At 40.5% G+C, this 18,338-nt stretch overlaps 1 protein-coding gene across 1 annotated transcript in view; it reads left to right on the plus strand.

Annotated features, from left to right (window-relative positions):
• The first annotated feature begins 557 nt into the window (after positions 1-557).
• tmem8b (transmembrane protein 8B) overlaps positions 558-18,338 on the plus strand; it is a 35,594-nt gene continuing 17,813 nt past the window's right edge. The window contains exons 1-6 of the mRNA XM_030060383.1: positions 558-675; positions 5,287-5,476; positions 6,597-6,804; positions 9,471-9,604; positions 10,828-11,096; positions 14,765-15,147. Of these exons, the coding sequence (XP_029916243.1) occupies positions 591-675; positions 5,287-5,476; positions 6,597-6,804; positions 9,471-9,604; positions 10,828-11,096; positions 14,765-15,147 (1,269 nt within the window). The 5' untranslated portion in view covers positions 558-590. The remainder of the gene's footprint in view (positions 676-5,286; positions 5,477-6,596; positions 6,805-9,470; positions 9,605-10,827; positions 11,097-14,764; positions 15,148-18,338) is intronic.

Consider the following 18,338-nt stretch of genomic DNA (forward strand, 5'->3'; position numbering starts at 1 on the left):
GATAATCTTTTTGCGAACTGGCCTATTTTCAATTTCCTTTAATTTCCTATCTGCTCGTCTGGATCTAACAACAAGTGTCAGTTTCGCAAATCAAATACACTGCAATGCAGACAGCGCTGTAAATCCATCAAGGTATACAGTGATCTATACTGTCCAATTCTCAGGAGACAGGCGAGTCTGAGCTCAGTGAGCTGTGCAGGATCAACACCGGACCAGATGGGCTTTTATTTCCCAACTTGCCGGGTCCTGGGTACCGGGAGCACCGCGGCTGCAGCCTTGGAGGGCAGTTGCGTCCTCTGTACTTCTCACTTTGCCCTGTATTGTGGCTTGAAAGCCGAAAATGACGAGTCTTGTGGTGCAATCTACGTCCGCACTGCCCTCAGACTGACAGGGCTAGAGGTCCAATGAGATAAGTCGACATCTTGAGATTGTCAAATCAAGGCAAAAGAGGAGGCGCCGTCCCGTAGTCGTCTGAATTACGTCATGCACAAACAGCTGGTCGTTGGCAAAATCTGAAAAAATGTAGACCAGCATAGCGACTGAAACCTGCACCCGGGCTGTAGCCCATCACAAATATTTTGCTTTTAACGATGTGGCAACTGGAGCGTCTGGGCTTGGGATTTAGCCCTCCGCAGCTCCTCTTGCTTGTTTACACCTATCTCTGCGCTCTCGGAGGTGAGTAATTTCGTGGTGATTCATTCAGTGTCTATTGCTTTGATACAGGGGAGCTGTTCTTTTGTCGGGGTGCTGAAATCCTCCCAGAAGCATCATTGCATCCCATTGTGGTAGCCTTTAGTCTCCTCCACATCCAGAGCCACTGTTTATTCCCAGCCATCCTCAGTATCATTCGGATTAACCTAGACTGTTCAATTACGTGGCGCGTGGAAAGGTTGTTACTAATTATGGCACGCAACACATTGACAGATGCTCTTAAAGGTTGTGGGCTGCTGGGTGCTGAATGTGGCCAGAGAAAACACATAATCCTCCACGCTTTGATTGTTTCCACCTTTTGTTATCGTTCTTTTTTAATGTCTTTCGGATGTATTGTTTAAAAAAAAAAACATAAAAAGGTAAACTTACCTACCATGCCCTGTGCAAAATATGAAAGATTCATTGGACAATCTGGAAATGTTCAAGTAAAACCGTTTGAATTCCTTTCTTTGATTCACTTTGTTGAATTTATTCTGTAAAGACATGACAAAGGAGCCCTGAGAATAGTGTGATCAATATTAAAACAATGGCTTTTTGCAACACAGGGTGATTTATTCCCTTTATTTTTATTTTTTTACATTTCATGTAAAGGGAAGATGTGGAGTGTTTTGTCTGGCATGCTTTTTGTAGCCAGTCACCAGGATGTCTTTGCAGCCGTTCAGGATGCTGCCGTCAAGCAAGAAACCACAGTGCTCAAGTGGGACAAGAATGAGTGTGTACCTACATGGCACACACTGTTCTGGCTGTGGTCACTGGGGCCTTAAAGGTCTTAGGATGTTGCAGTCTGTTCAAAGACTTGTTGCAGTTGCAGTTTGTGCCTTTTGTAAATCATTGATTAACTTGGCTGTAGGCAGGCAGGGATGTATTGTGGGATAAGCCCACCTGAACTCAATTTAACCCTCCTTTTCAGGCTGAGGTGTTTATTTCTGAGGTTAGTGTTTGGTGCACAGCATAGTAAGTGTCAAAGTGATCTTAGTTGAGAATAAGGAGGTAGAATAAAACAAATGCTCCTCTGAAAATCGAATTGACCAGTTTTTGAAACTGCCAATTCAGGTCATAGTTTATTCACAAATTGTATTTTAAGATACACTGACAGATAGATGGAGTCATTTTCACAGCCTGTGTGTTGAAACAGTGCAGAAAAGCAGGCACACACAGGCTTGTAAACACACTGGCCGCAGAAATGGACCAAAACAGTTTGACCAAAAGTAGTCCATGGTGTTGCTTAATTTGTTGACAGTCATGACAGCAGAGGGCACAAAGTGAGATCTCTGACAGATCCAGGATCTGTATCTGCAGCCGGCCGGAGGAGGGGGAGTCGTGGCTGGAGGGGGTGTTCAGGGTCGTGTACTAGAGCGAGTGATTTACAAGTGACAGCACTGATGTTGCTGGGATGTCCAGTTATATTCCAGGCTGTGTGTCTGTTCCTGCTGGTGGCTGTGAGCGTGCTGAGGAGGATGCTGTGTGTGTGTGTGTGTGTGTGTGTGTGGCCAGGAATGAGAAACGGTAGCAGCTTATGAATTCTGATCCAATTTCCAATTCCTGTTTAATGCCTGTAGTTATTACTGGTTCACTTATCATCATTTTTTTTTTCCAAGATATTAAATTGTTAGAAAATAATGCTGAGAGATAATTAATTACGATAAGCAAGGTTTACTTGAACCGCTTCTAAAAAGAAGTTTACAGACCGTGAGCACTCAAAGAATAAATCTACAGTGGAGTTGACAAAAAGCAGGATTATCTCTAAATTAAGCCCCCAAAAGAGCAAAACAGTGGTGAGGAGGTGCTCAGTAAAGAGATTACTTAATTCAAAACCATGCTGTAAGAAAGCCTGTCGGCACTCTTCTTCCCTTATCAAAAATGAAAGTGTCTTCATTTAGGTGGCATATGAACAAGATTGTTTAAATATTTTGGCAGATTTACACAGTTATCTAAAGCCAGGTTTGCTCCACTTTTTTTCTGATCCAATTCCAAAACAGCTCTGTGACATTTCATTCAATAGCCGATATTTTCATTGTTTGTGTTCATACAGTATGGTGTTGAGTGTTACAGCCTCCAAGCTTTATGCTAAACACATTTTCAGTTGATATTTGTATTTATGAACTAATTCCATGAACCTTTCTAAAACCTCTTGAACCTCTTATCATTTTACCTTCCTTGATGAAAAAAAAACCCTTGACATTCTTCTTCCTAATATTATTTCTCTATTCTGTAATTGTTCCTTGTCTTTTTTTTTTTTTTTTTTTTTTTTTTTTACAAACATGGGCAGCCTACAGACAGCCTCCATCTTATGGCCACGTAATTCTTGTCTAGACTTCAGCTCATGTCATGCAACTTGCTCACTGCTTGGATGCCAGCCTGTTAGCTCAGGCTTGTGTTGTTTGCAGGGTCACTTCCAATTTCCCAAGAATGTCATGTTCATGTGGAGGTGGTATGTGGATTTCAGTCATCTGATTACCTCATTTGTTTCAGCACCTTCCATTGCTGGTATCTCTGGAGTATCAAGGGTAGACTTTGAATGTCAGGAACAAATCTCATAGGTAATTGCAGCCAATCAGTGTGGTGCACTACAATATGCAATAAAGCCTGCAATGTAAACTGCAAAAGATGCAAACATTTCGATGTGAAGGATAAGTCACTTGCACAGTTGGGAAAATTAACTGAAAACATGTAAGTCACAGAAAAAGTGCCTCGTTATGGCACTTTTTCCTCCAGAATCCATGAATATATATACTCTAATGAGCTATTCATCCCAGTTTAATGACTTAATAAATGTTGTATATTGTTATTATCCTCATCAATGATTCTAAACATTTATTTCCAGATGTGCAAAATGTGTGACCTTTTTATCTTCAAACATCTCTCAGTAAACCAAAACATAAACAGCTAGTTATAATGTCAACATTAGTAATCATATTTTTTGGGGTCTGTTATCTGTTACAGCTGAAAGCTTTGGTAATCATACTAACATAGCATAAACTAAGTGCAAGGAACTCTGCTTTCTGAATTATTAATTAGTGACTTGTGATCAGTTTGTCTTTCGGCCTGGTGACATGTATCCATGTAAACCCATCTATTGTGTGAAAGGGTGAAGAGCAGTACTTATGTAAACAAGGCTCCAAACAGATAGTGGACTAGGGGAAGGCTGGGATGAGAGTGAAATAATGGCTGGGAGCTTTGTGTAGGATTAGGTTTTAGCACTTGACAGCAAGATTACTTTGTTCTTATGAGTTTCTGCTTCCCTAGTTCTCTGCCTTAGTATTCAAGGTTGCTGCCATAGGTGAGAGCCATTGTGAGCTCTGATGTCTGGTAATAGTGTGTGGGAGAGGACCAGAGCACAGCCATTTTTCTCTTTTTACTAAAACACACACTGGAGCACACTGCACATTCAAGAAACACTTTCCACCCTGCATTCACGCCTTGATGCTCCGTCTCTCTGGAGGGTCACTTGATTTTCTTCTATTCAGTGTTATCATCACAGCAAATAGCAGAGGCAATGCCAAACATGCAGTTGAAAATGAAAGTATTAGTACAGTGAGTCACTTAGGTCTTCATGTTGCTATTCACAATGTATTTACTTCATACTGTTAGAAGCATGACTCCTTGATTGCACCTTTAAAAAATTTTTTTGTACTTTTTTCCACTTTGTGCATATTGCACACATAAAATAAATTATCTCCCAACAGAAAAGTTTGAATAGCATCGTTTCCCAGTAGAGAGGAAATGAAAGGCTAACATGCACGAACATGAAATAGGGGTGTACATGCTGAAAATGGGAGCCATCCTCTTTCAAAGAAACATCACACCGCTTCCTCACACCCATGAAATACTGCGACATCACACAACTCGCTCCCTTTTGTCTTTTCCACTTGTTATGTTTGTGTTTATGATAATGGTTACCTCAGAGAGATGTGCTGGTAATTAACTGACTCACACATAATTTCTCCCAGCTTTTGCTCACCCGCTGGGTGTGCTCAGTGTCGGGCCAGCTCACGTCGGTGATATGTCAGATTACACCTGTCACTTGTGCTGCGGCTTTTATGCAGAGCCTTTGGTCGATGTAATCCAAGGATTTGAAGTAATGGAGGAACCCTGCATACATCTTTCCCCCAGCTGCTTGAAAAGGAGTTGAACTTCTTTTCTCTGTGATCACATATTTAGATGATCTGGCTCATTCCAGACAGTTTGCCAGTTTGTTAATCATTAGTGCCTAAAGGACTGAGACGCTCCTCTTGCATCCGCTCTGTTCAAAGAAAAATCATAATCAAATCAAATCTGAAAATATTGGCATGTAGCAAGTAATTTGTCAAAAGACAAACACACAGGCTATTCTCCAGTGTATTTCAAATACAAAAGTACTTCACAGGCAAGGTTGTTAGATTATTAATCACTTAAACTCTAAAGTCATAATGTGTTTCAATTTCATAGCAGCAATCATTCTTAATCAAGTGTAGGTGCCAGTTTTTTTTTTTTTTTTCTTTTTTAAGATGGTGAAAAGCTCACACTGGAAAGAAACACCTCTTACATTATCTTTGCACACATTCAGCAAAATTTTCCTCTGGTTCTGTTCCCCAGATTGCCTTTTTGTGACTGATTATTTCACCCGCACGCCTCGTAAGCTGAATGCTTTCAACTCCTTCGCCAGTGTGGAACTGTTCCACTTCAATGTGCCTGATGACACCATGATGGCCGTATGGAACCTCATCACCTTCAAGGAGCAAGGGGGCACTTTTGGAGACAGCTGCCCGGACCGCAACGTGACAGTGTAAGGCTGTGAGCGGGCGGGTGTGTGTGTCTGTGTGTCTTTCAAAACAAAAGACCTTAGATACTGTAGGGAATGTACTGCTTAATATATTGCAATGATGTATCAATTATAGATTCCTGGTTTTTTGCTCCCAATTCTTAGAGAAGAGAAAGACTTAACATCGTGGTGATCTAACAGTATTCAATAAACCACAACAAATGTCAGTGGCGTATAGGATAAATATTGTTAAAACAATTCTGTTGTCTTTTTCCACTATTCCACATTTCAGAAAAAGAAAGATTTTCTTTTCAGCACTTTCCTGAGCGAAGTAGTGAATCAAATAGTTGACTTGAATTGTGGCTTACAAACTCAAATCGAATTGAATCTAACCAAAACAGAAAAGACATCGCCCATCGTCAACTAGTCGCTCAACTAGTGTATCATGAATCAAATTGAATCGATGTTAAACCAAAGATTCACACCCCTGATGACGGGGGTAGAGAGGTGTTTCGATGTGGGCTGTCGCAGCTGACAAGAAAACCTTCATTACCAAGTTGTTGAGGTACCAATGACTGTCTCAAGTGCTCTTTCTCAGTCTGGTATAAAGGGATGGTAACAAGAGCCTTGCAGACAAGAAGCCTGTCTTTTGGGGAAAGAGGCATAAAGCAGCTGGCTGAACCTGTGCAGTGTCAGCTATTATTGGCAGCCTCGCCATATGGAAGAAATGTTGTTTGAAGCATCAGCTGTATTTGGCTTTTTTCTCTTTTTTTTTCTTTTTTAATTTTGCCTGTCTGTTTCAATCAACTGGTTAGTAATATTTGTCACGAGAGCACATATGTGACTGTTAATTCAAGTCTTAATCTTCGGTGTTTGTGTCCCTGGAATGCTTTGATTGGCATGGCCGTAATTGCAGTATCATATTCAGAAGTGTAGGAGTGGATGTCGTCAATGTTTTACCTCTTTGAATGCTCCATTTTCAAAATACAGGATGCCATCTATGCTAATACTGTTGGCTGTCTTTACAGTACAATCTTGGCCGGAGAGATTTTGCATTGGACAGAATATTAGCTCTGTAGTTGCCAAGCATATTAGGCCTTATTAACAGGGATTTGATTTGGGTTTTTGGCTCTGTCATTCATAGGTACTTCAGGTCTGGGGCGCCTCCTGTAATCAACCCTCTCTACACCCACTTCCCCCGAGACACGGTTGTCCCAGGGTCCTTTGCTGTTACTCTGACCTGGACTCTCCCGAACCGTACAACAGGAGCATTCAACGTGACCAGCCCGCTCCCTGGAGACTGGTTCCTGGCAGCACATTTACCCAAGGATGAAGGGAAGATCTCAGTCAAGGTGAAACTGATGAATTTGATGAATAAAAACTATTTTCTCTATCTCAGTGTAATCTGCGAGATGATTATTTATTATCGGTGCAACATCTTGAATGTTAAACAGTCATTGCTGTGGTAATTTCTGCAGTTCACTGTTTGATTCCCGGGTGAATCCAGTGCTGTGATGTCCTTTTTTGTAGATGGCGCTGTTTTCTTTCTAAGACACGGTGGCTGTCACTACTCATGAGCAGCTGTTCTCCCATTTTTTCCATTCCAAACAAACCTTTGCAGCTGCTACAAATGTGAATCACATCACCTCCTTTATACAAGATGAATTTTCCTGGGAAAGACCCACCTGACACCATGTGTTTACAACAGCAAATATAAAGGCTTTCATGATCTGAGCGTAGATTGGATAAGTACTGTGCTATAGCGCTTGATAGAGAGTATCAAAACCAAAAGGTATTTTTATGAAAATGTCACAGATTATTACTGTAATGAGATAAATGTTTAAAATATTTTCTTCATGGTCATTCAACTCCCTTCAGGTAGGTAGGAAAAAAATCCAAATATTCGTTATTATTAGTATTCCAGCCTGTGTTACACAACTTATGAAAGCAGAATGACATCAGAGTTTTTTTCTTCATCTCATCATGTTTTGCCTGTTTGGCCACATAAACACCTGCTGATTACCATTTCAGACAGTTTATTTGTCGCTGGCATAGCGTTCAGTCGTGCCTCCTTTGTGGCGTCCACCGACTGCAATATGGTTCAAAAGTGTATTTGAAATACATACACGTAAAAATACCGTCAAAAGTCGCCATCAGTATTATGTGTACAAAAGAGGTGGTTTGCTTTGGGGGCAGTCGGATTTACAAACAAGTCATGGCTAACACGGGATCAGCTTCCAATGACACACTTTGCATGGAAGGAAATAGCATGACGTCCCCAAGTTCTGCTTCCTGAAGCAATTTCCCAGCAACCGAGACTCTAATCTGTGATGATTTCAGTTCAAAAAGGAAACATGGGTGGAAGTAATGCAAGTGGGACAGTGGGAGTGCAGGCTGCATTGCTAACAATCTCAGTCAAATACTCAACTGCAGCAATTGGCTGCACAGTATGTTAGGAGTTAGCACCAAAAAAACAGAGGGTGTGATGAAAAGTAATTGTTGTCAGACAGGTTTTATTGCCATATTAATTTTGACTATCTGTGGTGTTATGTATAATTTGACTAAGCTACCCCTTCACAGAGTATTTTCAAGAAGATTGAAAGTGGAGATTGGAGAATAATGACTCCAATGACTATGTGTTTAGACAGTTATTACTGTTTTTTGTTTGTTGTTTGGCTTGTATTATGTCTATTGGGAGACCAGTTTGCCCAGAAAATGATACTAAATGCTGCCAAGACCCTTTTTTCTAGCATTTTCTTATTCAAATTATGTCAAAGCAAGTAGGAGCCATCTTTACCCTCCTGAAGGTGTGTTGATATGGCATTATTGTGTCTGGACAAAAGCGATAATGGTGAATGTCATTGTCTGAGGGCTTAGAAATAAGGGCAGGGTATCAGTTGCAAGGGCATGTGGGCATACTGGAAAACATTGTAAACATATATAATGAATCATGATTCCCATGGGTTAACGTTAAGCTATTTAATTGATGACTTGCAGCTGTTCACCCATACGTTCATAATTTGCTCTTTTTACAAAGTGCATTGAAATTATAGTTAGATACTAGCTTGCCTACATACCAGATATCAGTCAGTCAGTATTGTCTTGACCACAGAAACATAAAATCAGTCTGTAAAAGCTGTTATTTTTGTGACACATCCTCATGATAGTTTTCCTCTATCATTGCACAGGTGCAGTGGGTCATCCTACCTCATGTTGCTGTTAGGCACTTTTGAAAAAAATCATTCATATGGGTTTCATTCAGTGGTCTGGTGATTTTCTAAAAGCAGTTTTTGGGGCTTTTACTCCCTTGCCCTTGATTGAAATTCTGTGGATGATAATAAATGTTTAATTTTTTTGGCAGCATTGAATATCAGCTAAAACACTGGCTCTTGCCACTTTCAGTCTAAAAATACTGGCGTCAGTGTCTGCCTTCAAAAAACCGCCTTGGTTGAACCCTAATTGAAACACAATATTCTCTATAAGATACCATGTGCAGGTCCAGCTGACAGCCTGTAATAAATCAAAGGGTCACCCTGGCACCTCCCGCGCTAATGACATGCCACAGTAATTGTGGCTCGAGCAGGAGGGGTTAGTGATCAGCTGACAGAAATGAAGGACCTCATTTGGCATTCACACCTGTCCTTTTCATTTGACTGCCAAAGGCCCCTTTCATTTTAAAATAAACTTTTCAGTGGACCATGTGCAGCAACAATGCACAGCCTCCTGGTTCACAGTCATTCTGTGTGCCGGGCTCGTCTCACAGTGTAATACGCGTCAAGTGTTGGTGGTTCAGAACGACAGGGTGAAATGCTGGGTGTGAGTTACACTGTGGGACAAGCAGGGAGCACAGAGTGTTATTAATCCAGGAGGCTGACAAGCTTTATGCACACAGCTCATTAGGAATTTTGACCCAGTCTGAATGGTGTCTAATCTGCTCTTTACCTGGGAGGGTTTGAGGAAACATTGGCTGGGAAACCACCGGTGTACCATCTGAACCGTTGTTCTATTATCCTTTTAGGGTCTGTATGAAGAATGTCAGTATCTATTCCAACCTCAGCTCATTGTCCAGAGGCTTATTGGGATTTCAGTGCTCTATCCTGGGTACTTTATCGACCAGATGATCCCCATCCACAACAGATCTGCACTTTATAAGTAAGTCCTCTTATTAAACTTCCATGTCCATAGGGCTGAACACATCATAGATATTGAATGTAACCTAAGACTGTTGAATAGCAAAAAGTCAGGACGTCGAGCTTGCACCAGAAAACCTCATCCAATAAAAACAGGCAAGAAAAGGAAGCTCTTGTGCCTAATCTACCTCTCCAGCCAACCGCCTTGCTGGCCATTTAAGTTATGATTTCCTTGCACTCTGCGCCGCACACTTATCTAGCATTTTCATTTTAAAAAGATACAATTTCCAAGTCGGTGCTCATAGCCTGTGCACTGTTATTAACTTCCCCCTCTCCAAAAGTCACCTCACTCTTGGGAGCAGTATGAATTTTTTTCATGGTTCATGTTGATTTTTTCATCATCTTTTCAGTGCTTAAATGTAGCAGAACCAATACTTAAGAGAATTGCTGTATATGTACTTATATAAAAAATAATAAATGATGCAACATGTTTGGAAATGTTACTTCAACATTTAAATATGACAGTTTTACTACCAATAAAAGTAAGTTACTGCAGTGTTTTCAGTCATTATTACTGTATGTACATATCTATGGATTTTTTTAAGCTCTAGACTTTGCAGTGTTGCTATTAAAGGAATCATCTAATTTAATATAATATCTAAGGCCATTCATTCAAATGAAGCCTGAAACTGACAAAAGACTGACAAGTGATTCACACCATCCATCCAAGTTTTAAATGAAATCACTATGAAAGTACCAATAAATCTATTTGAAAAAACACCATAGTAATAAGTTAAGTTACCATAAAAAAGTAATCAGTACTTTAAATCAGCCCCCCAGGCCTGATGAAAAGTCCAATCAATATCCTTGTGGATTTATTAGACACCTTACTTTGCTCTGGAATGACTAAATTTATTGGATTTTTTTGTGTGTGAAATGGCTAAACAAGGCTTTAAACCTGGTCAAATGAAATTTTTGAAATAATTGAAAAACTCAAGCAGCTATGACAAATGCATGATGTTCTCTGCTGATTTTGGTGTAAGCCATTTCAAACAGATTCAGATTCTGCAATGTGTTCACTATTTGAATACTACTATTTACAATACTTTGTGCTCTAAGTGTATTGTCTCTATGCGAGCAATGGCATTATTACTTACTAAAGCATATGTATGCGTGTGTGTGTGTTTCTGTGTGTGTGTGTGTGTGTGTGTGTGTGCGTCTGCGTGTGCATTTGTGGCCACGCAGAGTGTTCATCCCCAATTATATTTCAAAGGTGAAGGTTCAACTGGTAAACTGCAGCACCAGGAACAAGAGCAGCGACAGTTGTCCTGTGGTGCTGAAGATAAGAGCGCGGGCGCCGCCGGTGCACAACTCAAGTGCCCTTGACTGCAGGGAATGGAACCCGTGTGAATTAGACACACTCGTACCTGCCTGGGAACAATGGTACTATATTCTAGTGGAGAGATACCTGAGCAACTCCGACGTCTACTTCCGCATCGGGGTGCAGGTTAAAGGTGAGTGATTTTCGCAGGCAAAACATGCTCTGTAACCCCGCTCACAGATAGCTACAGCATGGATTTGTAGAAGTGAGGAGGAAAGAGGAGGGCACAGGAAGGGAGCTGGAGGCCGGTACAGAGGAGTCAGTGTAGGAAAACAAAGAAAATAGGTAGCTCTGAAGGGTCTGAGGCCGACCACAAATCCAATCACAAGTAACCACTGGAGATGAATTCGAGATGCATGATAATGGCAGGTGTGAACAGCGCTCCGTCTCAGCTGTCCACTTGTGATCAGATCACCTGAGAGCTGCGAACAGGGAAAAAAGTGTCATGATCGTCACTCTCAAGTTCAAGCAATTTCTCGTCGTACACACTGGAGAAAGATAATAATTCCAGTTGCAAGGGAGTAACAGCAAGAAGTTGTAGACCTTTCAATTTTAAAGGTACCATATGTTGTTGTTTTTTTGCATTTAAATAGCATTAAACGAACATATGTGTGATATTTGTCTGTTATTCTGGGTGTGCATGTGCAAATCCACCTGTTTTTTTTTTTTTTTTTTTTCTGAAAGTGTGTTTTTTAGTGATGTTCAAGACATTTGGGAGCATGATATGTCGACCTTAACAACAACAGGGCTTGAAAGCAGTAACAGAAGAACATAAAGCGAGGCTAAATGTACAGGAGACATTAACTGTTCAAATAAAATTACTTTATTTTTATCATATGGCCCAGGGAATACAGTGCATCTTTGTACTGACATAATGGTGGCTTGACCTTTTAACTGTACTTTGTCCTGAAAGCAGAGAACTGACATTCCTGTTGGCTTTTCAGGTGTTAAGTGAAACCAGGTCAGTGCATTGGCTTACAAAACCAAGGCTTTAAGTGCTGCCTATATAGTGTTGCGTGCATGAATAATATTAATATACCAGAATTTTATCACACCATGTCAAAACTATACCGACACTCAAATGCTGATGAATTTCTGGTGTCATATGGTCGTTTATTTTGTAATTGTTTAATTTTCTAATCATTCCTCTCAATATCATGGGTAGTTTTGCTGTAATTTCCCATTTTTAATTTCTATATCTGGTTTACCAATTTTGCCAATTAAAGAAAATTATTGCAGCACTTGTCAGAGGTAATGTGTGGATTTTCTCTGCGATGTTGTCAAATGATTTGTGATGATGGTGAAGACTACATTCTGTGAGCTGTTTGCTTCCAACATAGTTGATTATTTTCCCTCCTGCTGCTTTTGATGTGCAATTTGGGGCAATATCTCAGTGGTTTTCTTAAATTTTGTGGGGAATCAAACCTGAGAACTTGCAAATTAGACCAAATGGAAGCTCAAAGCAGATCTCCGCAAGATACCACATCCAATATCCATGAATTATACACTCAAAACATCAAGGATTGTGGCTTTCCATTTGCATGCACTCTGTTAGAGGATAACTGATTCTCAGTGTGATTTTTTTTCTTTTTTCTTTCTTTTTTTTTGAATATCAAAACAAAAGTTAGATAAAAACGAAAGTCTCCAAATGTCTTTTGGAACGTGTTCAAAATGCTCATCCTCCATGCAGATATCCCAGGCAGAAACCGTACGTTGATATCATGTTTTGACAGGAATGAGAAAAGGGAGACAGACGCAGTAAGACCATCAAGAGCCTTGTTCAAGACAAGACTGGAGCCTCAACTGAGGCGATTCATGTGTGATTGCTAAGAGGCCAGTGATACCACGCTTGAGTGCTACATGCTGTTTTAGAGTTGTGGAGAGCTGAGATATTCTTTATGCTCACTCCACAGGGATGGCTCACAAATCTGTGGGAAGTCCACTTCCATGTAGCGATCCCCTCCCTCCGCTCGACTCTGTATGGTGCACTTTGTCACCATGGCAACACAGACACTAATTATTCACACTCTCTTTTTCCCCCTGCCTGCCAGGCATGTTTCACTTGACCTTTTGTGGATTTGCTCTTAAATTGAAAAATACATCAAATCCAGGGAAGTACCATCAGCAGGAGCCTTTCTTCTTGTCTTTTCTAGCTGTTTTGGATATTGCTGTTATGCTTTGTCCCCCCCAAAAAATGTGCACCTGCAATTCAGTCCAATTTCCTGATGTTTCCACTACATGCTCGACAGAGGATGGTGAAACTAGGTGAAGCTTTATTATTGTTTAATCTGTATGTTCTCTGCAAGTATTTTGCTCCTAATAGATAACACAGCATTGAAGAGTTTATTTGATATACATGGGAGCAAAATCAAACCAATTCTAGGGCTTTACATGAATAATATTATGTATAACACATTTATACAGACCCCTCCTCCCCCACTCGCCCACCCACACACACACATACATATACAGTATATTTTGGTCTATGCCAATAATTTATTTTTCCACCACAGTTGCATTAGGCAAGAGAAAGCCATGTTTTAGTATTTTTAGGAGTGATTCAGCTGCCTTCCTAAATGTACATCAAAATGCTTCAAACCCTTTCAGAGGCAGCACTATGCAAACAAGACTGAGTTGGAAAAGTCTTTGAAAACCTTCCCTTTGGGGATTGGTGGCATTTGATGGTACTTTGCCAGTTGCCATCAATGACCATTTTGCTGTGAGTTGCTTTGTGTGGAGTGAAGGCACACTGTTTGCGATTATGGTGAATCTTTGTCTCATTAAAAAACAGTGTACAGCACCGAACCTTGCTGTTTACTTTATGAAAACCAGCTGAAGGGGATAATTTCAAACATTTGCAAAAGACTTGGATGCTTAGCATGCATAATAACGCTAGTAACATAACTGACTTAGTTATTGCTTGTTTGTTTGAGAATTGATGGGGATTGTTTGTTTGTATTTGTGGTGTGGAATATTACATTGGACTAGATGTTGCAAGGTGCATTTTAAAAGCCTTTTGCATCAGACCTCTGGTAGAGCATCAAAATGTTTAGCTCATTTACAAGCACCAATTTGAATGCATTTCCTTTTTACATTTGATATAATCAAACCTCCAGAGAAAGTATACAACCATGCAATAAAAATTCTGGACAAAAAGCCAATCAGATTTTAGCATTGCCACATTCAACATTAACTGAACAGTTTCGGTTCTGATAATTTCATCAAATTTGCCAGTGCTTAACTAATCTATGAGCAAATACATAAACAAGCACCCTGAGCTCTTTGAGACACGGTGAAACCTTTTCAGGTATTTGGCTCCACTCCAAAGAGTGCTGCTGCAGGGAGCTGCAACGTTCCCCATCACAAAACCTCCTTTGGTCAGACATCATTTTCTATACAGGGGATCAATATTTGGAATTCACTACTTATATAGCTCAAAACTGACCCTCACTGGGACCGTGTCAAACTTTAAATAAAATAGTTTCTAAAAAAGTTGCTAGTCATGCACTCACACTTAAATGCAAATCTTTGTCTGTTGATTTCCCTGTTTGTTTGGTTTCCATTGTTCTTATTTTACTTACTTGCATTTCTTTTATTATGTTTAATATGTAACTGTTTTAACAAAGGCCCAACTAGGGACAAACATTGCAAATTACCTTAAGCTGTACTGTAACTGTTATGATTCATGGCATCAGAATATTTGTAAAATGTTCCATGTATATGTACCAGTCCATATCAAATAAACATTACATAACTAACTAACTAACTAACTATCTAAAATATCCTCTTTCTCTTCACTAGACTGCTCCAAACCCAACCTGTCCAAGGACCAGACATCACCCAGCTCGTCGCTGAACATGCCCCAGTCTTTTGGAACAGCCATGGGTTTCTCCTTGTCTGAGACGCTGTCGGTGGCCGACCTGCCCGGCCTGTCGCAGAACGCCAGCCACCTGCACATGTCCGAGGACAGCATCACTTACCTCGCCCCCACGGCTGATCCTAACAAGTGTTGGCCCATCCGTCCAACCCTGCGCAATGAACTGGACACCTTTTCCGTGCACTTCTATGTCTTCTTTGGTCCCAACATTTCCATTCCACCTGACAGGGCCGCTGTTTTCGCCATCAACCTCATGCCTGTATTAGACAGCGGAGGCGTCCTCAACATGGAGCTCAAGCTCAACATGGTGAGTTCACATCCGACACTTTCACCACTTATTTCAGGGAGACTGTGCCTGATTGCTTGAGAGTTTGCACTTTGATGTGTTTTGATGTGTTTCTAGTATACTGCAAGTATTTTGCTGTTACAGCCTTGGTGCCTCATGAAAGAAAATATGTATCGAAAGGAATCTTGGTCCAAAATAGATATTCTGGTTTAAGGTCTTTGGGGAAGACTGCTGTGCCAAACTCACCCTCCTGGATTTTACCTATCCTATTCTCCACCACTGTAATGCCAAAGACTGAAATCAGGAAACTAAGTATGTGACAGCTAGCCCAAGGAAAATCCCCATCTAACAAGGGAGGTAATTGGGCTTACAAAGTGTCTGGCTGAGCTACCCTGCTAAATATGGATGCTGGTGTGGTCATGGTATTTCCTGTGGGAGCAGAAAAAGCTCAGAATGAGACACCAGTGTTTCGCTGGTGGCATATGTCTCAAATTCAGAGGGAGCAAAATGTAAAATTGGCAGACCGGGGTATGATAAGATGTCGTTTGGCTGTCCTTCAGATACTAATGGTTGTAGGAATGCACCTATGTTGGTTACATGGCGAAAAGGAGCCAGGATCATGGTAACAATGCGGTTACATGGCTGGCACATGGACATTTTTTTCGTGTTTTACTCCTAAAAGAAAGCAGGTGAGTATTTGATCAGATAACTACAGGAGCAAGTGTAAAATCCTAACTTCAGCCTTTGAATGCTGAGTTTAAATTACATATTTCAGATGACAATTGGTTGAATTCATTTTAGGAAGTGATGATAGTTGACTGAATATTTGGTTGGATGATTTATTGATTGGTTGGTTGGTAGATAAAGTCTTTGGGGAAATTCTCTGTGGCATAAAAATGAGAATGTAAAAGAGCAGTGTGCTGTGATGAATCTTGGTTGCTGTGATTGTTATATGAGCAGTGAGATGTATTCCTCAGAGTGAATATCTTATTATATTTTTCTGTGGGCACTTCTCTCCCCTTTGCAATGATCTGTCACTTGCTTGTCACGGGCACAGAATCCAGTCAGCCACTAGCAGTGGGGCACTCTTTGGCACAGTCGCAGGGCTTGGGCAGACAATAGCCGGAGCTACTTCTCTGCCTTGCATCAGTCTCGGTGAAAGACTGTGAAAAGACGTGAAAAGAATCCGCATAAGATTTTATTCCACTGATAGTTCACCAAAACTGGATTGTTTTAATCACATTTCATCCTTTTTTGCAGAGTTTTAAATAAAACTTTGGGACTATGCAGATGAAATTTTGCATGCACTACAATCAATGTTATGCCATAGTATAGCATATCTTGTTAAATATGTCACTGTTATCACAGTAAGGCTCCAGTGCCTGCTAAACATTACAAAACATTTCTCACCTTGTTAGTATTAGTATACTGACAAGGTGAGAAACTTGCCAAATTTTTTTTACTGGCCAACATGGGAAGGTTTGAGCAGAAAAAAAATAATAAGATGATCGTGTTATTTGTGTCCAGTTTCATAGCAACTGCCAAATTACAAATTAATTTTGCTTTAATTAGTTTGAGCATCAGGCTGTGCATGACCGGTGCATGCTGCAATTTCTGCTGCTGCATGAGCCAACTTTATCAGTGCTCCCACATCAGTTGGCATCATGTCCTGTTTGGTACATCATCAGCAGGACTCATGGGAAATTAATCCAGCAGTCACATGAGTACGACAAAAAAAATGTTTTAGAATAACAACTTGTAATTAATTACAGTATTATCTAGATACATTGCTCAGTAATTGTTCTGATCTATCTTCTCTGTTTGGGTGTTGTTATGCTATATTGCCTTTGTAGAGATAATAACTCACCAGTTTGCTACAGTAGTTTGCTTCAGTCGGTAACCTTGAGCATTGCATGGTTGTGACATAGCATTCTTGCTTGAGTTATATTTTTGCCAGCCACATTTCACAGTCCTAAGTAACATCTGCATAATGGATCAAGTTTATAAATGATAATAATAAACTTGATTGATATGGCAATTTTCACAACTGTGTCACAAAGCGCTTTACAAGCAATAGAACAATAAATAAAACCTTACAAGATCAACAATAAAAATGCCAGACATGAATTAAAAATGAGGTACAGAAGGATAAAATGGGAAAATGCAACACTAATAAAACATAAAAAAAATATATAAATAAATAAATAAATAAAATCATGTATTGGCCTGACAGCGTGAATGTGTTTTAAGACGTGATTTAAACAATTCAACAGACTTTACCAGTCATCTTCTGAGGCACGGCTGTCCAAAGCCTATAGGGCCTCAACAGCAAAGACCCAGGGCGTTTAGGAATGGCCAGCTTCCTGCCCGAGGCCCTCAGGCTACAGTCAAGCTTCATAGATGGGAGAAGATCTGAGATGTTGCTGGAGGCCAAACTGGGGCTTAGAAGTAATCAGGGAAATTTAAATTCAGTTCTGAAAAAGAAAGTGGTGTGGAGAAGCAAACGGAGGGTCAGTATGACCCTGTGACATGCATTTATTTGGTTTCTTGAATTCTGTGTGAATGGTTTGGACAATAGAAAGGGATGAATAGAACTGCAAGCAGTGATGAGCAGGGTCCAAGCCCATGGAGCAAATGACTTGACTTGATGTATTATTTTGGAGAGGTGCACATCAAGCGCAGAGCATTTAGGTTATCGTCCAGCAACTGCAGGTGAAATGGTGCCTGATACACTGCCGATGAAAAATTGGCAGTTTTTTGGGCTCTCTGGTAAAGCTTTAGATCTCAGATGTGGTCTCTTTGAAGTCCTCATCACGTTTAAAGATTCAACAGATATTGGAACTTGACATCTCCTCCTGTTTGCGTGTCTCTGCCGTCCATTTATTTTGTGCATCACTGCAAAGCTATTACAAATATGATGCTGGTAGTTGAAATACGTCTAGTGAGAGATGGAGGCAGATCGGGAGGAGGAAAAACAAGGTGCTGTTGCATGGTTGGCCCAATGGTGGCGCTGTCTCTTGGCCCATCACAAACAAGAAATTTGGCCGTTCAAGCATTAAGTGTTCAGGAACTGTGCCTCACTTCCTATTTATGTGTTTTCACTGTCATATTTGTGCTGGTGTTTCGCAGCCAGCAGAACTCTGTGTAGCAGCCGTAACAACTGGACATCTTGCATAAAATCCAAAACGGTAGAAAACTGTCAAGGCTGAAAT

This window comes from Myripristis murdjan, chromosome 9 (genome assembly GCF_902150065.1).
Source record: "Myripristis murdjan chromosome 9, fMyrMur1.1, whole genome shotgun sequence".
Classification (NCBI taxonomy): Eukaryota; Metazoa; Chordata; class Actinopteri; order Holocentriformes; family Holocentridae; genus Myripristis; species Myripristis murdjan.